Genomic DNA, 23,667 nt, shown 5'->3' on the forward strand with positions numbered 1-23,667 from the left:
CTTCTCAAAAACAAAGAAAATGATGCAGTCATGAAAACAGGGAAATATTTTCTTCTTTTTCATGTAAATTCTTTATACATGCCTTAGTAGCAAACAGTTGGAAACTGCTAGTGTTTGAACTTGGTTGAAGATTTGATAGCAGCAAAAAGTTGCACTGCAGACTAAAGTCATTGTAATTCTCCAAGCTTCAAACTCACTTTCCTGTGCTTCAAACTTAGGCTTTAACCAACAAAGGCCACACAGATAAGGATTAACTATGAGTTCAAGGAGACTAAAGCCCATGGATCAGAAAAAGCTTAAGAATTACATGATATTATGAGTTGGCCAGATTTAAATTCCTATCAACCAGTTTAGCAAGCCTGTCCCACCAATACCTCCTGGTTGATGTGTTCTATGCGAAGCATGTCAAGATTTTCTTGTTTCTTCCCTGTTGATTCTATGTTTAGGATCAAGAATAAGGCTTTGTACGTCTATGTACTGTTTCACCTTCATTTTACTTGATGAAATGCATGTTTTTATTGCTGATAGAAAATTATTTTGTGAATCTAATTGACAGAAATATTTTTTGTTTCTTTGTACTGATTCCCTTTCTGTTTGGTATGTGGGGACTTGATATTCATAACAGCAAGGGGGGTTTTCCTTAATGTATCATATAGATTTTAATAAATATATGTTGTCCTATATTGGATTGAACTGAAATCCTAAAGATTTGGACAAATATCTACAAAAATGTTTTGAATAAATACATATAATAAATATATGTATTCCCATAAAAGTAGCATTTATGGAAATACTGGATTCTATAACACTATTCTTGATAGAACTTACTTGATGCCTCCAACAATTTTGTAACATCTCTATTAAATATAACAAGAAGGGTAGGGTTAGGAGCTGCTCATGTTGCCATCCCTGTATTTCTGTGTTGGGTGACAAAATAGAAAATACTACTGCACCTGAACCCTTTCTTTAATTGAAGCACTTCTAAATCTTAGTTCAGATTTCCCACAATATTTCTTTTACATCTCCATTGAATTTTGTAACCTACTTCTTACATGCTAGTAGTTGCTTGTGCAGAGAAACAGAGTTTATTACTTTTGATAGAAAAATAGAAAACAACCTACATTTAGCATCCCTCATGTGACTAACTAACTGGTGAGAGCGACTAGTGACTGGTGAAGCAATGAGAGGAGCTGCCTAGTGCCTAGAACCAAAATGCTCTTTTGCATCAAATAATGGAAGCCTAGTAGCCCACTGGGAATCTGGGATGATTACAGACTGTAGGCTTTTTATTTAAGATGAATTAAAACTTTTGCATAAAAAATGCTATTTTTAGTATGTTGTTTGAGCATGGATTATCAGTAAGCTTGATGTTATGCTTATAGGTGACTAAAACTTGAATTTGGATTGAATCATATATATATATATATATATATATATATATATATATATATGTATATATATGTTTTATTAGATGTAAGTGTTGGTTATTTCTTGTAACTTTGTGGTTTAATTAGCTGATAGAGTAGTCAATGTAGGATGAAGTGGACCTTTCTAACGTTTAGAGTTTAGAGTAAGCACCAAGAGGCAAGGCTTTAATGCGAGGCTCGTGATGGGAATTTGTGGAGTTCGAGAGTCTGAGACAAGTTCGATCAGTCTCACTTGTCAAGGTTTTTCCTGGTAAGTGGTACATGCCCAGCCACATAGATTCACAGAGATGGCCCAAGTCCAATTGCAGTAATGGGTCTATTCACAAACGGTCTAATCCTGATTGGGGAAATTTTAGTATATTTCTACATTTTGTTTTATATTTTTGGGCTTTCATGTAAATTTCAAACTTCATTTAGTTTGGACTGGATTGGGTCCAATCCGGTCCATTTACATTTCAATTGGACTGGATTGGATCCGATTTGTATAGGGTTTGGACTGGATTTGGTCCAGTCCATTTGTAAATGACCAATGTTGGACTGGATCGAATTGGACCAAATCCAGTCCAATTGACAGTCCTTTATTTTATTTATATTGAATCCTTGATTTGATACCACACCATCGAATCTGTGTATTTTGATGACCCTACAAGGTAGAGCTTTTTAGATATTCTAACTCCCCATTCTAGTGTCACTAGATTCCTTGTAGGCACAAACGCCTCATACAAGAAGTATGGTTATACAATTATATTAGCTGGTCCTGAATTTTCCTTAGAATAGCCCCAAGGTTGGGCCAATGTTTTAAAAAATGACTTGGAAACGGAACCGTTTTGGTCACTGGTTTTCTGGGTTAATGGTCCTATCATCTGGTTCGAATGGATGGCTCGTTTTGATAAGAAAATTTAAAAAATAAAAAGAAAATAATAATTAAAAAATAAAATACGGTAAAAAACCGTTGAATGGGTCAACAGTTCAATGGTTCAATCGCCCAGGTCAACATTTTGTTGACTTTTTCAATGGACTTTTTATTAGATTCTGGGCTTATGCAAAAATGGAGCCGATTGCCTGAACAGTTTTTATGCTGAACGGTCCAACCGTCCGGATCAACGGTAGTTCGAAAACACTGGGTTGGGCTATTGTTTTCAATCACCACTTGGTTCTTATGTTTCCAAATTTACCATAATGTAACCATTTCCTTAAATAGCACCAATGTTGTCTCTTAGGTATGAGGACTAGACATATTTTTTGACACGAGCACCAATAAATGTTGATGGTCATCTCGCCTCAGGGATAACGTGTTAATCCGTGTTTTGATGACAACACAATTGCAAGTACTAATGGAATGAAATATAAGTGTGTAGATATAGCGATTATTCCCTCAAATGGACTTAAGAATTCAAACCTAATGACATGTACAAGAAGAAGAAGTTGTCAAGTTCTGGAATCTACAAAGTCTTTAACATTTATTAGGATTTGATATAATCAAATTGCAAGAATCTCTACAATGGACTAAACTCATACCTACCTCCGTTCTACCAATATAAGGAAAAGACAGAGAAACTAATACAAGGTTTGTAAAAGTTTCCTTGCCTTTTCTTTCTTTTCCCTACATTTTCCTTCCAAACATAGCCTAAGGGACTAACACATGGAAACTATTATATCTTGAAGTAGAAATAACTTGAGCAGAGCTTTTGTTGAGTATGAATGTCGAGAATTATCACTACAGTAGGCTTATGCATGTGAAAAGATATTAATAACATATTCCTTGTCCCTAACATCCACAGTAAAGTATTTAGTCTTAAGCATACTTTCCAAAATTTTTAAAAGCGATGAGGAATTAAACAATTGATTAACCATAGCATTAAACAAACATGTTGACATGTTTTTCAAAACATTATATATATATAGAGAGAGAAAGAGAATAAAAGGCTCGGATAGGGTATTACTAATTTAGTAGTATCCAAGGGTCAAAGGAAGAAAGAGAAAAAAAAAAAAAGGCAAAAATTCTAAAGTTTTGTAGGAAGTGTATATGGTGAGGATAAAAATGTAAAATAGTTGTAAGAAATCAAGTGAAATTTGAGAAAAAATAATTTAATTGTAGAATAGAGTAAAAAGCTACAAACAACAAGCAATGTTAGAAAAGTATAATTAAAAGGAGATAAGTGGAATTATTGTCTTAGGTGTGTCTAGGACATTGTCCTTGAGAAAACTTTCTCCTATACTAGATCAAGTCCAGTCCATACGAGTATGGTGGCATCCTGCTCCATGATTCAACAACTATGGAGGATGTAGTAACCATGCACTTAAATTTAAAGACATGTTTAAGTGAAAAAAAAAGCACTTAATTTAAATTTAAAAGTCATTTAGAATAAGAAAGGACACTTAGGGTTCATTTGGTTTGTGGGAATAGGGACATATATGGAGATTTAAACTTTTTGGTTGGATAGAATTGGAATCCCATTCCCATTCCTAGGGAATGGCATTTCCCCATATGAAGGAATGGCCATTCCCTCCCCATCACATAGGAATGAGAATACATTCCAACCAAGTTTGATTTTAATTCTAATTCCAGTCTGAACCAAATAGGTGAGGGTAATGAATCATTTTGGTGCCGATTCTAAGGGATTTCGATTTTGATTCCAGGGATTCTGATGTCGAGCTGTTACTTATGTCGAGTCACGTCCGCGTGCCAGACCGTTGATGTTGAGCTGTCACTTATGTCGAGTCACGTCCACGTATCTCCCTGTTGCGAGATCGAGCTAAATCCTCCTTCATCAACTCCCATTTAGGAGCTATTGGAAACAAGGAGAAAAAACTTTTTATCATTGGTTGTTTGATTGATTCTTCATCAGTGTCTTCAATATTTTGGGGATTCATGGCTTGTTTCTTTGATCCCACCTCCACTTTTTCTGTAATTCTGCTCAGTCTCCCATGGAAAAAGAGAAGCTTTTTATGAATTCTGGTAGCCCACCTCCATTGAGCTATGCCGCCTCTTCTTCTTTGCCATCCCAACCTGGCATTCTGCGTGTTCTACGTTTTTTGCGTCCTCTCCGAAGCCAGAGCTGAAGCAGCAGTTGCAGATCTCATTTCTGTCTCAGACCGGGCCTCTTTGTTCTCCTGACCACCCAACTGAGATCCAGAAGCCTTAGACACTGGCTGCTGTAGACTCTAGAAAGCTTCCCATTTTCCAGCCTTGGTGCTGGTCTATAAGAGGATTCATTTTCATTAAAGCCGAATTGGCCTGGTCGACACAAAAACTCCCATTGCCAAAGAAGAGATGGAGGTGGCGAGGATGGAACCGGGTGTTGTTCCGAGAAATCGTTTCTTTCTCGTCCATTTAGGGGGTGTGGGCACACCTGCGCGGATTACATGTAACAGTAGGAGAAGGTTTCACAGCAACGGCCAGATCGGAGGAGTGTGTTCAGTTCCCTCGTTACCTCACTAAGGATGTGTAAAAACATAATTTTTAAAAACGTAAAATCAATTTTATCATTCCGATTTAACGTCAGAAAATTTAACGGTACCGCAAGAAAATAGCTAAACATTAAAAATACCAAAGGAGAGTTGAAAATGAAGACCGTCCTCGGTTTTCAATACATGCAAAGACAATTCGTTAATGAGAAGATCTCCATTTCCATCTAGCAGAGAGAGAGAACGTGTGTCTTTGATTAGCTGGAAACAAGCTTTTTGTTTACGTGTAAGAAGTAAGGAAAGAAAGAGAGAGAGGAGGAGGAGGAGGGTAGAATTGCGTTTTCTGAATTCTGATTGTGCGGGAGGTTTATTGTACAGGTCCGCCATGACCCGTGTATATATATTACATGTCATTTATTTATATTTGCAATCAATTTAAATTTATAATAATTACAATCATTATTATTCAATAGGTTATTTTAGGACTTGTTTGGTGTGCCTTTTTGCACAGTCTTTTGGTTGTTTACAAGTCGGGAAGATTGAATTTTGATCTATTTCTGTTTGATATGCAGAAGATTTAACCTCTAAAAGATGAAATGTCAAAAAAACGCGAAAAACCCATTTTGGGCTGATTTCGAAAAGCTTTAAATGAAACTTTTCGTGTCTTTCACGTTTTAATCTCGTGCAAAAAGATACACTTCTGCCAAATGTACTTTTGCATTCATGCAAAAGTTCAATGCTTCTTTTGCATGTCAGAAGATCTTCTCAAAAAGACATGCCAAACATGCTCTTAATAATAGTATTTGGATTGGATGGGAACCAGCTCTACCCAAATGAGAATAATTAAAAAATACTAAAATTTCTGAAAATTTGAAATTTAATTAGAAAATACTGAAAATAATATAATCAATTTTTTGTAATTATTGGAAATAAACTGAAAATTATTTTTCTGATTAATGTTTTATTTAAAAATTATTGAAAATTAACTGGAATTTTCTATAAGCGAAATTGCAAAGACGACAAACAATTAATGAAAATATTAAAAACACCAAAGTACAAAATATTTGAAAATCATTAAGAAAATAATGAAAAGACAAAAAAATTATTTTTCAAGTGGAAATTTATTGAAAATCAAGTGAAAATGATTGAAAGGTTAGTAAAGATTAATAAAAATTACTGAAAATTAATTAAAATACTGAAAATTCAATACTAAATTACTTTTTTTCTGAAATTTCTGGTGAAAATTTATTAAAAATCAACTAGAAATTATTGAAGTTGTACTAAAGATTATTCAAAATTTACTCATAAAATAATGAAAAAATGCTGAAGCATAATGAAAACAAAAATACTGAAAACCCATGGTAATTATGAAAATGCACATTTTGGTTATTGAAAAACAACTGAAAATTGTTGAAGAACTATTGAAAAATGCAAAAATTACTAAAAATTATTGGGAATTGCTGAAAATTAATAAAAAATACTGTACTGAAAGTGCAAAATAATTGAAACCTATTAAAAAAATACTTCAAAGGAAACAAGATTTGTTGAAATTAATTTTCCAGTGGCCAACAATTAGGGCATCCTTTTAATCTTTTTTGTCATAAAACGTAACACTAATAAATAATATGAAAAAATAATTATTAATAATTTATTATTTTTGTTAAGAATATTAATAGTTAATCCAAATTACTATATTACTAAATTATTTTTGTTACAAATTATTAAAAGAAAGATTAACTATTTTAAACAATATTGCATTGTTTATAATATTTATTAGTTTTTGTTGCTTTATCTTCCCTTGACAAATTCAATGTTAACAATTAATATATCATTTTGATACTTTTTATTATCAAATTGGACATTACATTTTCCCGTGCATTGCACGGACCCCGCTAGTATATAGAAGTATTTTCTGGTCGATACAAAAAAACAACAGTAAACAATGCAAGCTTCCACTTTAGTCAGTAATCAGTAGACTGAACATGAATGGACGGACACAAATTATAACCGAGCTTATGTTCTGTTTGCCTTCTTCAGTAAAACTGTCAACCCTGAAGTGCCAACTTACTGTTAAAAAGCCCAACAAAGGCAAAGAAAAAGAACATCAAGAAGGCATCTCACGTTCTCACAAGTCAGTGGATTCTCCCTAAAATGGCATCGTGGTTGGGTGTCACACTTCCTGCTGGGTCGCCAGCTTCCATGTGGGGAAACCTGTAAATTTGCTTCGAGTTTTATTCTCTTGACATTAGCAGCCTCACCTCATTCAATTTGGGCCTCCGGATTTGATGCTTTTCTTATTTTTCAAATCTCTGTTACAGTTCCCAAATTTGACAGGTTTCATTATCATCTAAACATTTTGCAATTGCATGCTTCTGAATTGTGTTGCATTCTTGTTTTTTTTTTTTATCCTTCTCGTGTTGGGGGAATCAAACTTGCTGCATTTTTCATTAATCTCGTTTGTTTAATTTCTTTCTATTTTCTGTTTTGCTTCCTGTGTTTTGGTTGGTCTGGGGTTGGGGATTCAGTGATTTTCTTCTAGGGCTCCTTCCCTGGTATCAGGTCTTTCCAGCTTTCCTTATTTTGCTGTTTTCTGATTTGGGTATTTCTCCTCTTTAAGCTTGGTGCATACGTTTTGTGTTCTCTGCATTTCGTAATTTGGGTTATCTGCTTTTCGCTTGATTGAGCGACACTAGAGCAGTTTTTTTCCGTTTCTTTTTCTGTTTTCCTGATCTTGGTTTTGTTGAATTGAAGGGATCGCTCTTAAATTTTTTATTTATTTAATTTATGGGATTTGGAGTCCTTGAAAGAGGTTGGTGATGTCTCATAGCTATCCAGATCCTCCTAGTTGTTGCTCTACGGCTTCTGCTGAATTAAAACTATACCAAGCTTTTATCTTCTCTGTACCAATTTTCTTCACTTTCATTCTTTTATTCTTGTTCTACTTGTTCTACCTTCGGCGAAGGAGGGTAGATTGGACATCTCTGCGAATGAGGACATCCTACCAGGAGAGAGGGGCCATCACTAGAGTAAGATTATTACCATCAATTTGTTCTGTTTATTATACTTGTTGACTTTATGAACTCTATGCTTTCGGGCTTTTAATGATATTCTATTTCTACTTTTCTTTCTCATCACTGTGTCACAGTCATGCGAGTCGGGCTTAACTAAGGAACTTAGGGAAATGCTTCCAATAATCATATTTCGGGAAAGCTTCTCAGTCAGAGATACACAGTAAGAGTAATTGTTCTATGTTGCTCACTTTGTTTAAACTTAGATAATTTAATTTGTTTTTTGAAGTTTTATCAACATTCTCATATGCTATGGATGATTTATTTAGTGAGCGCTTGGAAGCCAAGTGCAGTGATATTATTTCAGTTTTATCATAATTATCAAGGAGTATTAGTAAGATGTGCAAACGAATTCATTTTGAAATCCTATAATTACTCTAGTTTTGTCGAAGTTTGTATAATTGATCTATCTAATGTCAAGAGTTCGTGCTTTTGGTTGTTGTAAACAACATAAGTGAAATGTTTTTATCCCATGTAGTTTCCACTTTCCAGAAACCAAGTTACTTCTTCTTCTTTCATTACTCAGGAGATTAGTCCTTGTAATGCTATATTACTGTCTCCATATGCTAATTTTCTTCCCTCAATTATTTCAGTAACCAATCTTGCTAATAATGTACTGTTTTTCCCTTGTGGAAGGGGATATTCCTTTTACTCCTTCCTTGATTTACAAAGATATATAGCAGATACAAAAGTCATATCATACCATAATTATTATTTTTTGATAGATAAAGGTCATTTACACATGTTAAGCATGATACCATAGTTATCAAGGCAAGGTGTTTTCTTGGGGGTTGCCTTTATGCCACACTGTATTTACATAAATGTTGCACATCCCCTTAGGAAAGGAAGAATCAAGGGGTGCACCTTATCTTATTTTGTTTTCTATTTGTGCTCTACGATACATAATATCATATAGTATATATTAGTGTGTTGTTCATTACTTATATGTTTAGATTCTATGATGCTTCCTTGCTTAGATTCATTGTTCTCTTTCGCTATTTGTTTGGATTTTCATAATACTCAATTGCTTGCACTAATTATGTCATTAATCTGTTGCTTTACTTCTTTCATCTTGAAAAATTAAAACATGAGAAAGTTTTATGAGATTTATGCTAAGAGAGGGTTGATTAGAAGGTGGAATTAAACTTGGGTTATGAGTCTTATGTTTAAGTATGTTTCGAAAATCAGTTTGACTTTAATTACCTTTGGCTTGGTTTCGTAATTTCCATTGGAAGTAGTTATCTGTGGTTGGGAAACTGGAGAAGAAGGTGAAAGGGAACAACTCATAAAAAAAAGATGAAAGGGAGCACTGGTTTGGTACGGAATTGTAAAGAAGATATCAGTAGGCTTGACTGTTGGTTTACTTTTTTTTACCTTCTGTATAATAGAATTCTAAATGGTAAAAATGGAAAATGAAATTGGTTTGACCTTGTAGAAATTGTAGTTGACCTTTTTAGCTCTTTTATGTAATGGGGTGTAAAGGATAAATTTTGGTGATTCATGTAAAAATTGGATTGACCTAAGAAAACATTGTAAAAGTGACACCATTAAAGTACGAAGGCTATTCCTCTTAATAAAATGGCATTAGTCATTATGAAAAGAAAGTTATACAAATTCAAAAGATAATAGATGGGCATTTTGTACAGTTGGATGGAGAAGACAATGCATGCTTTCCAGAGTGTCATGACTTTGTCAGATTCAACCTGCACCTCCATCAGTTTGGGCTGTTTTTCTTACTGGAGTCATGGCAAGGGTTTCTGTTTCTTCACTCTTTAGTTTTTGTGGCCTCTTATTAATTGGTCCTAATAATCATGCCATATGCAGCCATTGCTATTCCCACAAGGGTGGAGCATATGCATGGTTAGCTGCACTGGATAGCATTCTTATTATAGTCCATTTGAGATCTGTCTGTGTCTGGTGAGAATTAAGAAGACGTCAGGCACTTGTTTGTACATTGTAGACTGGAAGCCTTCATTTGAGGTTTCTTTTCATTATTCATGGTTCAATTGATCCAACCAGGCTGTTCTAAAGAGATTTTTTTTTTATTAGCCACATTTATATGGAAGTAAGAAGGCAAAACTTTTCTGAATTCTGTTCCCTTTTCTATTTGTTGGGGAGCTTGGAAAGAAATAGAAGAATGTTTGATGGAAAGAGAGAGGGGGCTGAAAGGATTTGTGCTGACATTGGCAGTATGATTGTGGACAGGATTTTAGTTTTACCTGATCGGCTGAGGATTCAAGAATCTTTTGGATCCAACTTATAGTCTATCTTTGAGCTGGATTGAGTCTGCATTTGGATATTTAGTTATGCCTGTAGTTGATTTCTTCTTTGCAAAATAAAAGGATAAGCTGAAAAACTGGTGTTGAAGGAAACATTGTACCCTCCTCCAGATGGAAATTTCCTCTATTTTTGATATTTTCCTCAGCCTCATCAGATCTGGATCTAGTAAAGGTGACTTGATGAGATTCTAGGAAGACCTCTGGTGAGGAGAGTGACCACTAAAAGTTAAATTCCCAAGATTGTTTTTGATGTCATTACACTAATGGATTGCTCTAGTCAACACACGTTGTTTTACTACACCCATGTGTCTTCCCTTCTCAAGGAAAATTCTTGCATTCCTATCTTCCCAAATGGTCCAAATCAATTCCACTCTTATGCATCTCCACATGGTTCTCCCCCTTTTCTTCTACAAAAGAAAAGTAGAAGGATCAAAGAGACGATTAGCCTCTGTTGAAAGACTTTTTACATGTTGATTCTCTATAGAAGAAAACCAGTGGTAATGTGGACTTGTTTAAGACATTTTATTAGTCTTAAAAAGCAATTAAAACTACAAAATCATTATTTTTTGTGTGAAAACTAAGAATTTAAGACCTAACGTAGACTTGTTTGGGCTTGCTTCGGGGGGTGGCACAAAGGCGGCTTGTAGAATCAAGAATGTAATATGTTTACATTAAATAGGTACTTGAAGTAATGCAAATGAGTGAAAAAAGAGATTAGAGGTTTTACATGCTTGAAAATGTTTTATATGTTTGATTTTATTTTTAAATTCTCATTTGAATATGCTTTACATCTTATGTTTATGTATTTTAATTTTAGATAATATGTTTTTTAAAACACTTATTTTAAAATTTAAGTTTATATTTTTTATTAATATTATGTTTAATATTTCTTTTATTTTTTTGAACTTTTTGGCTTTTTTTGAAAATTTTGACTTTTTTTATTTTTTTATTTTTTAGCATTTCTTTTTGTATTTTTGCACCTTGCTTCAAAAAGGTGCGCGCCTCGCCTTGCACCTTGCGCTTGAAGTGCAAATTGACCCCTTCGCCTTTTTTGCGCCTTGCACCTTTAAAACACTGCATTCAACCACCAAAATAAGGCCCATTAGGCCCAATCTCTCTACAATCCCCCTCAAGCTGAGCATAGATGTCAATCATGCCCAGCTTGCTTATATAGTGTTGGAAATTTTCCTTAGGTACTCCCTTGGTCAAGATGTTTGCTAGTTGTTCCTCTGAAGATATGAAAGGGAGGCACACTTCTCCAGAGGCCACTCTCTCTCATATGAAGTGTTTGTCTACCTCAATGTGTTTGGTTGTCATGCTGAACAGGGTTATGAGCAATGTTAATGGCAGCCTGATTATCACAATATAACATTAGCAACCTATCATAATCAATTCCCATCTCTTCTAAGTGAGATTTGAGCCACAACAACTCCGACACCCCATGAGCCTTAGCCCTATACTTTGCCCCAACTGAAGATCGGGCAACAATAGACTACTTCTTACTCTTCCAGGAGACAATATTTCTAGCCACCATGGCACAATAACCCGATATGGATCTTCTGCTATCTATACTGCCTGCCTAGTCAGCATCTATATACGCTTCTAATTTAATATGCCCATGCTTAGCAAAGAGTATACCTTTTCCAGGAGTACCCTTAAGATAACACAACACCCTTTTTGCAGCAACCATATGTGTGTCTCTAAGAGCATGCATATAGCATAGGAAATGTCTGGCCGAGTCATACATAGGTATAGAAGCTTCCCCAACAATCTTTGAAACACTCCCCTATCAGTCAAGAGCTCCCCATCATTAGCCGAGAGCTTATGATTCACATTAATAGGAGTGGAAGCAGTCTTGGCACCAAGCTTCCCAGTCTCGGTGAGAAGGTCCAACACATACTTCCTTTGGGAGATGAAAAGTCCCTCTTTAGACCTAGCAACCTCAATGCTCAAGAAGTACCTCAACTCCCCCAAATATTTAATCTCAAATTTAGAGTTAAGGAAGTATTTAACATCATGAATTTCTTGTGCATCACTACCTGTGATAACAATGTCATCCACATACACAAGGAGGAAGGTAACATGAGAAGCTCTCCTCTTCACAAATAGAGTGTGATCTAACTGTGTCTGTGTATAATCAAACTGAATAAGTGCAATCCTGAATCTATCGAACCAAGCACGAGGAGACTACTTGAGTCCATAAAGAGACTTCTTCAGTTTACACACCTTACCTTGCATCTCCTTACCATACATTCCAGGGGGAAGGGACATATATGCCTCTTCTGTCAAGTCACCATTCAAGAAGGCATTTTTGACATCAAACTGGTAAAGAGGTCAATCATAATTTACTGCCAAAGACAAGAGAACTCTCACAGGTGTCATCTTTTCCATTGGAGAAAAGGTTTCCATAATCCCATAGACTTGAGCAAGGTTTAAAATATCGATACAGGACAATACGCCCCTACTGGCCTATCGGCTGTATCGAAGCTCGCTCTCCCTCTTTTTTCTTTGGAACTAGTTTAGGGGGGTCAGTTTAAGGTTGGTCTACCCCTTGAACCAAGTTAGGCCCCGATACCACCTTTGTAGGGGCGTATTGTTAAGCCACTGATATGATACACCCAATATGGGGCGTTTAGTATTGAAATTTTGAACCTTAGACCTGAGTATACCCCTTGGCAATAAGGGGTCTTTATACCTCTCAATCTGTCCATTGGCATGGTGTTTTATGGTGTAAACCCATTTATAACCAACAGGATCCTTCCCAGTAGGTAAGTCTACAATATCCCAAGTATTGTTCTTATGAAATGCTTCTATCTCAGTTCTCATAGCATTCCTCCATTCTGGTTTGGATAAGGCTTCCGATACATTCTTTGGGACAGTTTGGGCTGAAATGGAGGCTAAGAAGGAATAGTAGGAAGGGGACAACAAACTATAAGAAAGGTGTTTAGAAATGCAGTGAAAAGTACATTTCCTTTTACCTTTTCTTACAACAATGGGTAGGTCAAGGTCTAGGAATGAGGGTACTGGTTGTGGTTCTATAGGACCTGTCATCTCTTCAATGATTGGAAGTTCTGGAATCTCACTTGGAGATGAGGGAACAAGCTGTCCATGCGACCATGCCTTAGTCTTTGTAGTTGGTACCACCTTTGAAGAACAGGAGGTGTAGTGAGCATAGGAGGACTAGGAGGAAGAGGAGGAGGTACAGGAATGGAGGAGCCAGAAGATTCAACCACAGGAGTCAAAGGAGTTGAAGGAAGACAAATACAAGAGTCAACAAGAGCTGGTAAAGGTGGGGGAGAAGCAAACAACTCACTGGAGGGCTCCCCCTTAAAAGAATGGCTATAAAAGGGGGTTGACTTTGCAAAAGTGACATCCATAGAAACAAACCGGGTGCCACTATTGGGATCAAAGCAACAATAACCCTTCTATGTGGAGGTATACCCTAGAAAAATGCACTTCCTAGACTTGGGTTCAAACTTGTGTCTTTGGAAACTAGGAACATAAATATAGCAAGTGTACCCAAAGACTTTCAAAGGAATGGAGGAAACTTCAAGGTTTGGAAAGAGAACATTGAAGGGAGAACCCCAAAACCCGGGAAGGCATACGGTTTCGTAGGTGTCATCACTACATCACCCCAAAACCTTATAGAAACACAAGAAGCAAAAATGATGCTTTTAGCAACTTCCCCAATGTGTCAATTCTTTCTCTGTGCTACCCCATTTTGTTCTGAAGTGCGGGGACAAGATCTTTGGTGAACAACTCCAAACTTCTCAAAATAAGAGGCAAGATCCTTCTCAAAATATTCCTTAACATTGTCTAATCAAAATATTTTGATCTGGGTGTCAAACTAGGTAAGCACAAATTCATGAAACTATTGAACAAGTTTATGCATTTCAGCACATGAATGCATAAGATACAACCAAGTGTAGCGAGAGATGTCATCAATGAACAAAATGAAATATTTATAACCTCCCATGAAAGGTAAATGGTAAGCCCCCACACAATGTTAAAAGGAAAAATGGATATTTTATTACTTGTTGGATAAGAGTTTCTACAATGTTTTGAAAACTCACAAGATTCACAATGTAGACTCAACAGATTGACTCCTTCAAATAGTGCAAGAAACAAAAGCTTTAAAGAAGAAAAAGACAGATGACCCAAACGATAATTACATAGCATGACATAACTAATTGACTCTAAAACTGTAGATCCAAAAGCTGATTTTTGAGGTAGTACTTGGCTCTGTTCAGGCATGTCTAACAGATATATCCCATTCGCCTCATGGCCAATCCCAATCACCTTCTGAGATTTCATGTCTTGAAAAACACAATAAGAAGGAAAGAAGGTTACACTTAGATATAGTCAAATTACTTATTGAAAGTAGGTTGGTATTAAGTTTAGGTACATGAAGCACAAAAGTCAAAGTAAGGGAGTATGAGGTTCTGATGCGCCCCTTTCCTGAGATGGGGGCAATAGAACCATTAGCAAGGGATACTTTGTCATGACTAGATAAGAGTTGGTAAGTAGTGAATAAAGTGGAAGCACTAGTCATATGGTCGGAAGCACCAAAATGTATTATCTAGGGGATCCTACAATTACCTAAGATAGAGGCATGATTCGCAGTAGCACAAATGCCTGAGTGAGCATAGGTAGAGGTGGAGCTGTTACTTGGTGGAGTGGAAGTTGAAGTAGACTCCAAATGACTTATGATGCAGCCATATTTCTCATATTCGGCCTTGGCAGTTGCAAGCTATTGCCCTACAGACTTCTCATCACATTGCCCCTTCTCACCATCAGAGGAGGTGGCTACATTACTCCTTTCCCATTCCCATTCTTTCTATCATTGTTACTATTATTCTTGAATCTGGGGGTTAGGAGCTGTAGATGTAACTTCCAACAAGTATCTTTTGTGTGCTTTGGCTTCTTGCAATATTCACACAAAACTTCATTTCTCTTGGTACCACCCTTCTACTTCGTCCCAGCATTAGCAAAGTGTTCCATTCTCCTCACTACTAACCATAGAATAAGCCTGAGAAATGCTTACCTCATCCTTAGCTAATACATTCTGTCTAACTATATCATACTCAGGATTGAGCCCGGTTAGGTTAGGAACTCAAAAATTGTCATCTTCTTGAAGTTACTCATGGTTTATTACTCCATATTCATGTTCTGAAACGCTTCTGGATGGATGTTGTTATGTGTGCTGCATATATCACTTTTTAAGGATAAAAAGGAAAATTCATTAAAATTGAAAAAAGCAGAAGGGTGGTATGATAAAAAGGAAAATTCATCCTTAGCTAATACATTCTGTCTAACTATATCATACTCAGGATTGAGCCCGGTTAGGTTAGGAACTCAAAAATTGTCATCTTCTTGAAGTTACTCATGGTTTATTACTCCATATTCATGTTCTGAAACGCTTCTGGATGGATGTTGTTATGTGTGCTGCATATATCACTTTTTAAGGATAAAAAGGAAAATTCATTAAAATTGAAAAAAGCAGAAGGGTGGTACATTTTTCTAAGACTCTAGCAAAGGGTAACCAAGGAAGATTCATCAATTGTATACCGTCGTTGCTAGAGTATAAGGCCCCACATCAATTGTTGTTTCCTAAGGCCCCTTTGTCATCTATTCCAACGTGTCTTTGGATGTCGTTGCTTTGTTCATGACTTGTCTCCTACTTGTGGTAAGCTTGATCCTCGTGCTATCCTTTATATTTTTCTCGGTTACCCTTTGTCTCAAAAGGGCTACCAATGCTATGATTCTGCTTCACGCATGTACTATGTCTTCATGGATGTATCTTTCTTTGAAAGTCAACTGTTTTTCTCAGTTTTTCCTCAATGGGAGAGTAGGGTTGAGGAGAAACATACTCAGTTTCAATTACCTCATCTTCTTGATCCTCCATTCCAGGTCTTCCTTTGTCACTACAAGAGCGAATAGTGTTTAAGAGCCATGGAACCTAAAACTATGTTGTCAACATCTTCAAACTCCAAAGGTAGAACCTTATCCACTAGGAACACTTGTTCCTATTGATATGACTGGTCCTCTTGATATTGATCCTCCTATTATTGATGATCTTGATGTTCCCATTGTTAAGAGAATGGGTGTTATATCTTCTACTACTAATCATCCTATCTATCACTTTGTGTCTTATGATCATATTTCACCATCATGTCATGTTTTCCTTTCCTCCATTGACATCATTTCTATTCCTAAGAATGTGGCGGAAGCTTTATCCATACCTCAACGGACAGATGCAATGAAGGAAGAAATTATCAAATTAATGCCTTGTACAAGAATGACACTTGAGAGTTGGTGGATCTTCTTGAAGAAAAATAACAAGTGGGATGCAATTTGGTATTCACAATGAAGAAATGGGTTGATGGTATGGTAGAAAGGTAAAAGGCTAGATTGGTGGCAAAAGGGTTTAACACAGGTGTATGGAGTAGATTATGTAGAGACCTTTGCTCTAGTAGCCAAGATGAATATTATCAGAATCATCCTTTCACTAGCAACTAATCTTGACTAGGAACTTCACTAATTAGACATAAAAAAATGCAATTGAATGGTGACTTAGAGGAGGAGGTGTACATGACTCAACCTTCGGGTTTTTGTGTCAAAAGGTGTGCAGGTTAAAAAATCATTATATGGGTTGAAACAGTCACCTCGAGGCATTCATAAAAAAAAAAAAAAATCACCTCGAGGCTGGTTTAGTAAGTTTCACTTGGCTGTACAACAAATGGGGTTTAAACAAAGTCAAATCATACTCTGTTTGTGAAGAAAGGTGAAGGGAAAATTGCAACTCTAATCATGTTGGTGATATAGTGGTCACAAGAGATTAGAAGACTAAAACACAAAAGTTGAAGAAATTCTTAGCCACTCAATTCGAGGTGAAAGATCTAGGCCCCTTACATTATTTCCTTGGGATTGAAGTTCCCCACTCTCAAAAGGGCATCTTTATTTCTCAAAGGGAATGCGTACTAGATCTATTAGAGGACACAGGCAAGTTAGGAGAGAAACCAATTGATTCATCCATTGAACCTAATCATCAGTTGGGTGACAGTTAGGGGGAGGCTATGAAAGATGTGAAGTTCTAGAGACTTGTAGGGAGACTCTTATATTTGTCTATGACCAGAATTGACATTGCTTATGCTATGGGTGTCCTTAGTTAGTTCATGCATAATACCAAGACTTCCTACTTTGAAGCTGTAGAAAGGATCATTGGGCCATGTTTGGGAGTGCTTATTTGGGCCAAGACCACACCATTAAGCACTTATTGGTGTTTGGAAAATAAGCCCAAAATAAGTGCTTATTTTTTAAACCCAAATTTCTAGCTTTTTTTAAGTGCTTATACAATAAACACTTATTCAATTTTCTTTTCCAAAATTATCCCTAGTTGAATTTTAAAATACCACTTATAAAACTATCCCTAGTTGAATTTTATAAAAGTACTTCTATAAAAGTGCTTTTATAAAAGTACTTTTGTAAAAGTGCTTTTATTAAAGTGCTTTCGTAAAAGTACTATAATAAAGCTACTTCCGTAAAAGTGCTTTTATACAAGCACTTTTATCAAAATGCTTTCCTAGTACTTTTATAAAAGTACTTTTATCAAAATACTTTCATAAAAGTGCTTTAGTAAAAGTACTTTTATAAAAGTGCTTTTATAAAGTACTTTTGTAAAAGCGCTTTCATAAAAGTACTTAGTACTGTTACGAAAGTGCTTTCATAAAAGTACTTTTGTAAAAATGCTTCCGTAAAAGTATTTTTATAAAAGTTCTTTCATAAAATTTGAAAGAAAATGAAGGACAAAATAGTTATAAATGCTTATTTAAGTGCTTATTGGAGAAAAAGACTACCAAATGATTTTTTTTTTATCAATAACAACTTCATAAATTTCATTAAAATATGATAGGAATAGTTACATCAAGGAAGACAAACACTCTTGTCTTCCAAAGAAGGCTTAATTCCTCAAAAAAAGAAAGGAAAAAAGAAGTAAAATGATTTCAACTTAGCCCAAAACATTACATCCCTTTCAGTCTCTTGTTTAGCTAGCCCATCAGCTATAAAGTTAGCTGATCTATTAACCCAACTCAACCTGATTTGCATTTCCCGCACCAGCCACTTGAACTTTCTTTTCTCATTGCTGTACTTCCAGTCTGCAGTTGTCTTTCCTCAGCCACCCTATTACCACCTCCGAGTCCCCTTCAATTATGAGTTTTCTGACGCCCATTTCCTTAGCTTTCTAAACACCTTTCATAACTGCCAAGATCTTAGCTCTAAGAGAAAGACTACCAAATGATTGATAAAAAAAAAGACTACCAAATGCCCAATATGAAATAAGTGTTTATTTTTTAAAATAAGCACTTGAAAAAATGGGAGACAAATGCAAATATGTGCTTATTCGAATAAGCACTTGTTTTTAACTACTTATTCAATAAGCACTTATTTTTAACATAAGCACTCCCAAACATGGCTTTAGATACCTCAAGAAGTTCCCAGGGGCTGATTTGTTATTCCAGAAACATGGTTATTAGAAAGTTGAAGTGTATACAAATACTGATTAGGCAGGGGCAATCGATGACAGAAAGTCTACTAGTGGGTATTGTACCTTTGTGGGAGGAAACTTACTCACTTGGAGAAGTAAGAAATAAAGTGTGGTGGCTAGGTCCACTGAAGCAAAATATAGAACTATGTCTCATGGAGTTGCTGAGATCATGCGGATAAAGAACCTGTTAGGTGAACTAAGTTTGCAGTTAACAGCCCTATGTCACTCTATTGGGACAACAAAACTGCAATCAACATTGCTGCCAACCCAGTCCTCTATGATAGGACAAAACATATTAAAGTGGACAAGCATTTTAGTAGGGAAAAAGTTATGAGTGGAAAAGTATGCACTCCCTATGGCAGCTCAAAAGAACAACTTGCAAACATTTTCACTAAGGGTCTCTATCACATGCGGCATAATGATTTGTGTGACAAGTTGGGCATGATTGACATCTATGTCTCAACTTGAGGGAGAGTGTTAAAATAGCTTAGTTTTTATACTATTTATGTTCTGTAAGTGCTGCAAGGGCATAAGAGTCTTTTTCCCTCTTTTTAAGTGTCACTATATAATAAAAAATTATAGCGCCGCTAGAACTGATTCACTCTTCAATATTTCTCTTCTCTTTCTCCTCTCTTCTTCTTCTTCCTTATTTCTTCTATTTTTCTTTGTTAATACATATACATATAAAAACATATAAAGTTATATATAAATATATAATAAATTCAATATTTCATATTTATATTAATTTATTATATAAGTTAAAAAGTAATTATTTTTATTTTTATTTTTTCTCTATATTTAAAAATAAAGCGGAGTCAGATTAAATCAAAATCTAATTTGAGACCCCCAAATCCAATTGGATTCAGATGGTGGTGAATCTGATCTAATTGCAGCCCTAGACTTTATTAATGATATGCACGAGGGTGCAACTATCAATGTTAGAACACCTATGGGAGAGACATAGGAATTTTCAGTCACAATGGGACTTAACCAAGGCTCAGCACTTGGCCCTTATTTATTTGTAGTAGTTATGGATGGTGTAAGTACATGGATTTAGACCCCATGGAGAGTGCGTTGTAGACACTTGAGTAAGTGACCACAACAACTCACGTTTTATCACAAATCCAAGTTTGGTGAATTACAGCACAGTCCCACTCGGGTTATTTCACAACAAACATGAATACTCTCCATGAGACGTAAATCATTTTCATACTGCAGAACATGGCTGAGCTTACTGCAGACACTAACATCCTACGATTCAATGAATCAGTGCAGTAATCTTCTACACTGCGATGACGTATCACCAAAGCACTACAGATAATGTACTCACAAAGGTCTGTGACAATGCATTACCTGAGCACCACAGAGCAGCAGTATAACACACCAAAATAACTGTGATGATAAACCAATGCTTTAATGTTTCAGACAAATGTCTAAGGCATGAGAATCTTTTAGAAGCAAGGCTGTAGCTGAGCTCGTGCTCATGTGTGGACCCCGAGGAGAAGGGTGGGAACGCAGACCTTGGGATCTCCTAGTGACACATGGCTAAAGACTACTCATGACCTCTCTATCCCAGATCTAACCAAATAACAAACTTTTCCCGCTTCAGGGAAAGTTTCCTCTTATATTACATGATTTCCTATTCTGTGGGGGACTTTTCCTCTGTAAATAGAGAGACTCAAGGCTCTCCTCACGCATGAATTATCCTCTCCCTGTGGAAGCTCTGCTAGACTATGTTCTCAACCTCCATTACAGCCTCCATTAAGCTCTCTCTGCAACTCTTCCTCCTTCACCTCCACAGGGCCATCTACCGTCTTTCAGCTAGACCTCCATTATTGCCTTACCCTACCTTCCCACAGATGGATTGTCTAATGAGAAGGGCTAGCAGCCAATGTTTTAGACCTCTCTTTATTTCTTCCTCTTTTTGTTCTTTTCTTCTCTAAACAAGCTATTTAATCAACAAAACTCTCCAGTTGGTGTAAGAGTAGAGATTCAAGTTTCTTAGTCAACCCTACACACTTCTTGTTGTGCTGATGTTTTCATTGTCATTAGATGATACCAAAAGACTCTATGGACAGCGAGTCTGGATCTGCTCCTCACACCAGCCTCACAGCACATCCTAGCCACACATTGGGAACATATCCTATTGTTTGTAACTTTGTATTTTGTTATTCATGGGGAGATGTTCTCAATGCATGGTGGGATGTGTTGTGAGGTCGGTGTGAGGAGCTCTTTGTAAGGAGAAAATCCCAATTCATGGACAGCTGATGCACCCAACAAAAAGAACCCTATATATATATTTTTTTATCAAGAGTGATTTTAGAAGAAGGTGGGCCTTGGTGCAACAGTTAGGTTGCTCCATTGTGACCTGGGTGACCAGGGTCCAAATCTTGGCAACAGCTTCTCTGTATGTGCAGGGGTAAGGCTGCATACATCTGTCCTTCCCCAGACCCTACATTGGTGGGAGCTTCATGCACTGGGTTGCCCCTTAAGAGTGATTTTAGAAGAATTCTGGTGTAGATATCATGCCATTTTGCGGCTGTTTTGGTATTTTTGATGATTTTTTTTGAGAAAAATATAGATTTGACTCAAGATAACGAATTCGATTGTTGTACCAATTGGGTTGCTGACTTTTTGGAGGAATTTGAAAGTACTGTTGTATGATTTGGATGAGCATTGAAGGTTCTGTGAAATTTTTTCTTCAATATATTTAGTGTCCAGCTCTATTTTTTCAGGCTGTTTAAGGCTTGGCATCTGCTGTGGTTGGTATGCAGTGTCATGTGTGAATGTTATGGTGATTAGCGTGCAGTAGGAACATCTCAGAAAGTTATATGTTGCTGTTGCCCCCTTTTGTTTGCTCTTTAGAAACTATTTCTAGTTTAAAAGGGAGAACTTTTATTGAAAGATGTCTTTTAATAGTGATCTCAAGATTGTCTCAGGGACTGGTGTTTCACTCATGGGAATATCTGATAACCCTAATGTCCAAGTTACCACTGTAAAGCTTGATGGACATACCTAATTAGAATGGTCTCTGTGTGCCAAGCTCTATGTTTGTGGAAAAGGGAAGATGAACTATTTAAATGGCAAAGAAAACAAGCTAGAGGTCCCTTTTTTTTTCTGACAAGAGGACCTCAATTTTCTAAATCAGAACAAGATCCTATGGTCAGATTGTGGCTCATCACTTCCATGCCGTCCCATAGTGCCTGAAATGTGATTTTTTTTTTCTTTCTTTTTCTTTTTTGATGAATAACTGTTCCGTTTCTTTTTCTTTTCCTTTTTTTTCGATGAATAACTGCATGAATTTCGTTCATAAAAGAGCCTTACTGCCTGAAAAACTAGATACTGGACTGATTAACTGGTGAAAGTGTATACTTGTATGAAGGACCCCTCGTACATCATTTGATCCTTGTTCAAAGTTCAAACTTCCACTTCCATGGTTTGGCCACTAATGAGCACGCATGCTGAATTGTGTTTCTTACTTCCGAAGAATCAGGAATTTGTCAGACTAGTGATTTCACCGGTCCAAAATCTGGAAACGAAGAGTGCAACAGTCCTCTATCTAGCATGCCAAACTTAACACCAAGTCACCAAATCTACGAACATGCCACATTGGGATGTGGATCTTGTTGCAATAGTCTTATATGAATAAAAGGGGACAAAATGAAAAATGAATAAAAAACAGGGTGTTGATTAGGGTTTTATTGTGTGCACTAATTCAGTTGTCCTAGATTTGTAAAATATAAAACCATCAACTAGTTTCCTAGGACAGAAAGGTGGGAAAAAAGCCTAAGAATCTCCTAGCTTGCTAGATACAATTTCAATGGTCTCATGGGCCCCAGAGAAGAAAAAAATCAATCACTCCATTTCTTTGACTCCAAGTTACCTTACTGGAACAAGTTAATTGATAATTCTTGATGTTGAAACTGGAGTTTTTATCCTACTCCTGGCTTAAAATTTCATACATCCATTTTCCTTTTGCAGATGCTCAGTATGCTTAGGGGACTACCAAGCTGAGGATAGGCTTCAACAACTACCTGCATGCGGCCACACATTTCACATGGAATGCATTGACCATTGGCTAGCCATCCACACCACCTGCCCTCTCTGCCGCCTCTCCCTCCTTCCCGCTGCTAAAACAGGAACTAATCCTTCTGACAGCAATGGAGAAATGCAAGCCAATGAAGCACAAACCAATCAGGGATTCCCAGAGGATGGAAGATCTGCTCAGGGAGGAGCTGAAGGAGGGAGAAGAGGAGAGAACAGGGAGCATTCTGGTAGTAGCAGTGAAGACAACTTATCCGGTAACAGAAGAGAACACGAGGAATGTGAGTTCAGCAACGAACAATCAATTGCGCTTGTTATTGAAACTCGTGGTTCTGTCGAACATACTGCCATGACAATCCATCCTTGAAGGTGTAGTGTTGTAACTTGTAACATCAGGTTATCATTTTAATGAAGTTGAAGCTCAATCTTGTAAGTTACCAATCATATATAGTAAAAATAATGAAGCTCATGCTTGTACTCAGTATATCTATATATACAAGTACATATTGGCCATGCATATATATAGATAGATACATGTTTTCAGTACAGCTGGGTGAAGAGGAGTGCCAACTCATTTACGGATGGGTTGGCCAAGCAAGGAGTGAATAAGGAGGCTGTTTTTTGGGCTAGTTTTTAATTTTTTTCTTTGCATTCCCTGTGTTTTCTGTTTTGGGGGAGCTAAGTTATTTTATCTCCCCCTTTGTATACTTATTCCCTCTCTTCTCTTAATTTAATGAAGTTGATGTTATTGATAAAAAAAAAGAAGATAGATATATGTTTTCTAGGTTTTGAACTTTTGATTAGTGCAGCTTGCAGCTACCTGTTCCAGAGACCAGAACATTGCCCACACGTCCATTTTGGGAGTGGTATGTAGATTGCCAGATGTTTTGGGGCGA

At 36.5% G+C, this 23,667-nt stretch overlaps 1 protein-coding gene across 1 annotated transcript; it reads left to right on the forward strand.

The window, feature by feature from the left end:
* The first annotated feature begins 6,817 nt into the window (after positions 1-6,817).
* On the forward strand, positions 6,818-23,252 carry LOC148852953 (RING-H2 finger protein ATL58-like). Its single transcript, XM_088943713.1, has 3 exons — positions 6,818-7,861; positions 7,981-8,066; positions 22,709-23,252. Exons 1-3 carry the CDS (start codon positions 7,652-7,654, stop codon positions 23,136-23,138), a joined length of 726 nt encoding a protein of 241 aa, XP_088799839.1. The 5' UTR covers positions 6,818-7,651; the 3' UTR covers positions 23,139-23,252.
* Positions 23,253-23,667: the final 415 nt, after the last annotated feature.

This window comes from Nelumbo lutea, chromosome 5, assembly GCF_056320005.1.
Source record: "Nelumbo lutea isolate HS-2025 chromosome 5, American lotus-T2T, whole genome shotgun sequence".
NCBI classification, from domain to species: Eukaryota; Viridiplantae; Streptophyta; class Magnoliopsida; order Proteales; family Nelumbonaceae; genus Nelumbo; species Nelumbo lutea.

Excerpts from the sequence above, each read along its gene's own strand:
- LOC148852953 (XM_088943713.1), top strand. The coding sequence starts at position 7,652 with ATGTCTCATAGCTATCCAGATCCTCCTAGTTGTTGCTCTACGGCTTCT. Across the intron at positions 7,862-7,980 it reads AGAGAGGGGCCATCACTAGA|TCATGCGAGTCGGGCTTAAC; the intron begins GTAAGATTATTA and ends ACTGTGTCACAG. Across the intron at positions 8,067-22,708 it reads TTCTCAGTCAGAGATACACA|ATGCTCAGTATGCTTAGGGG; the intron begins GTAAGAGTAATT and ends TTCCTTTTGCAG.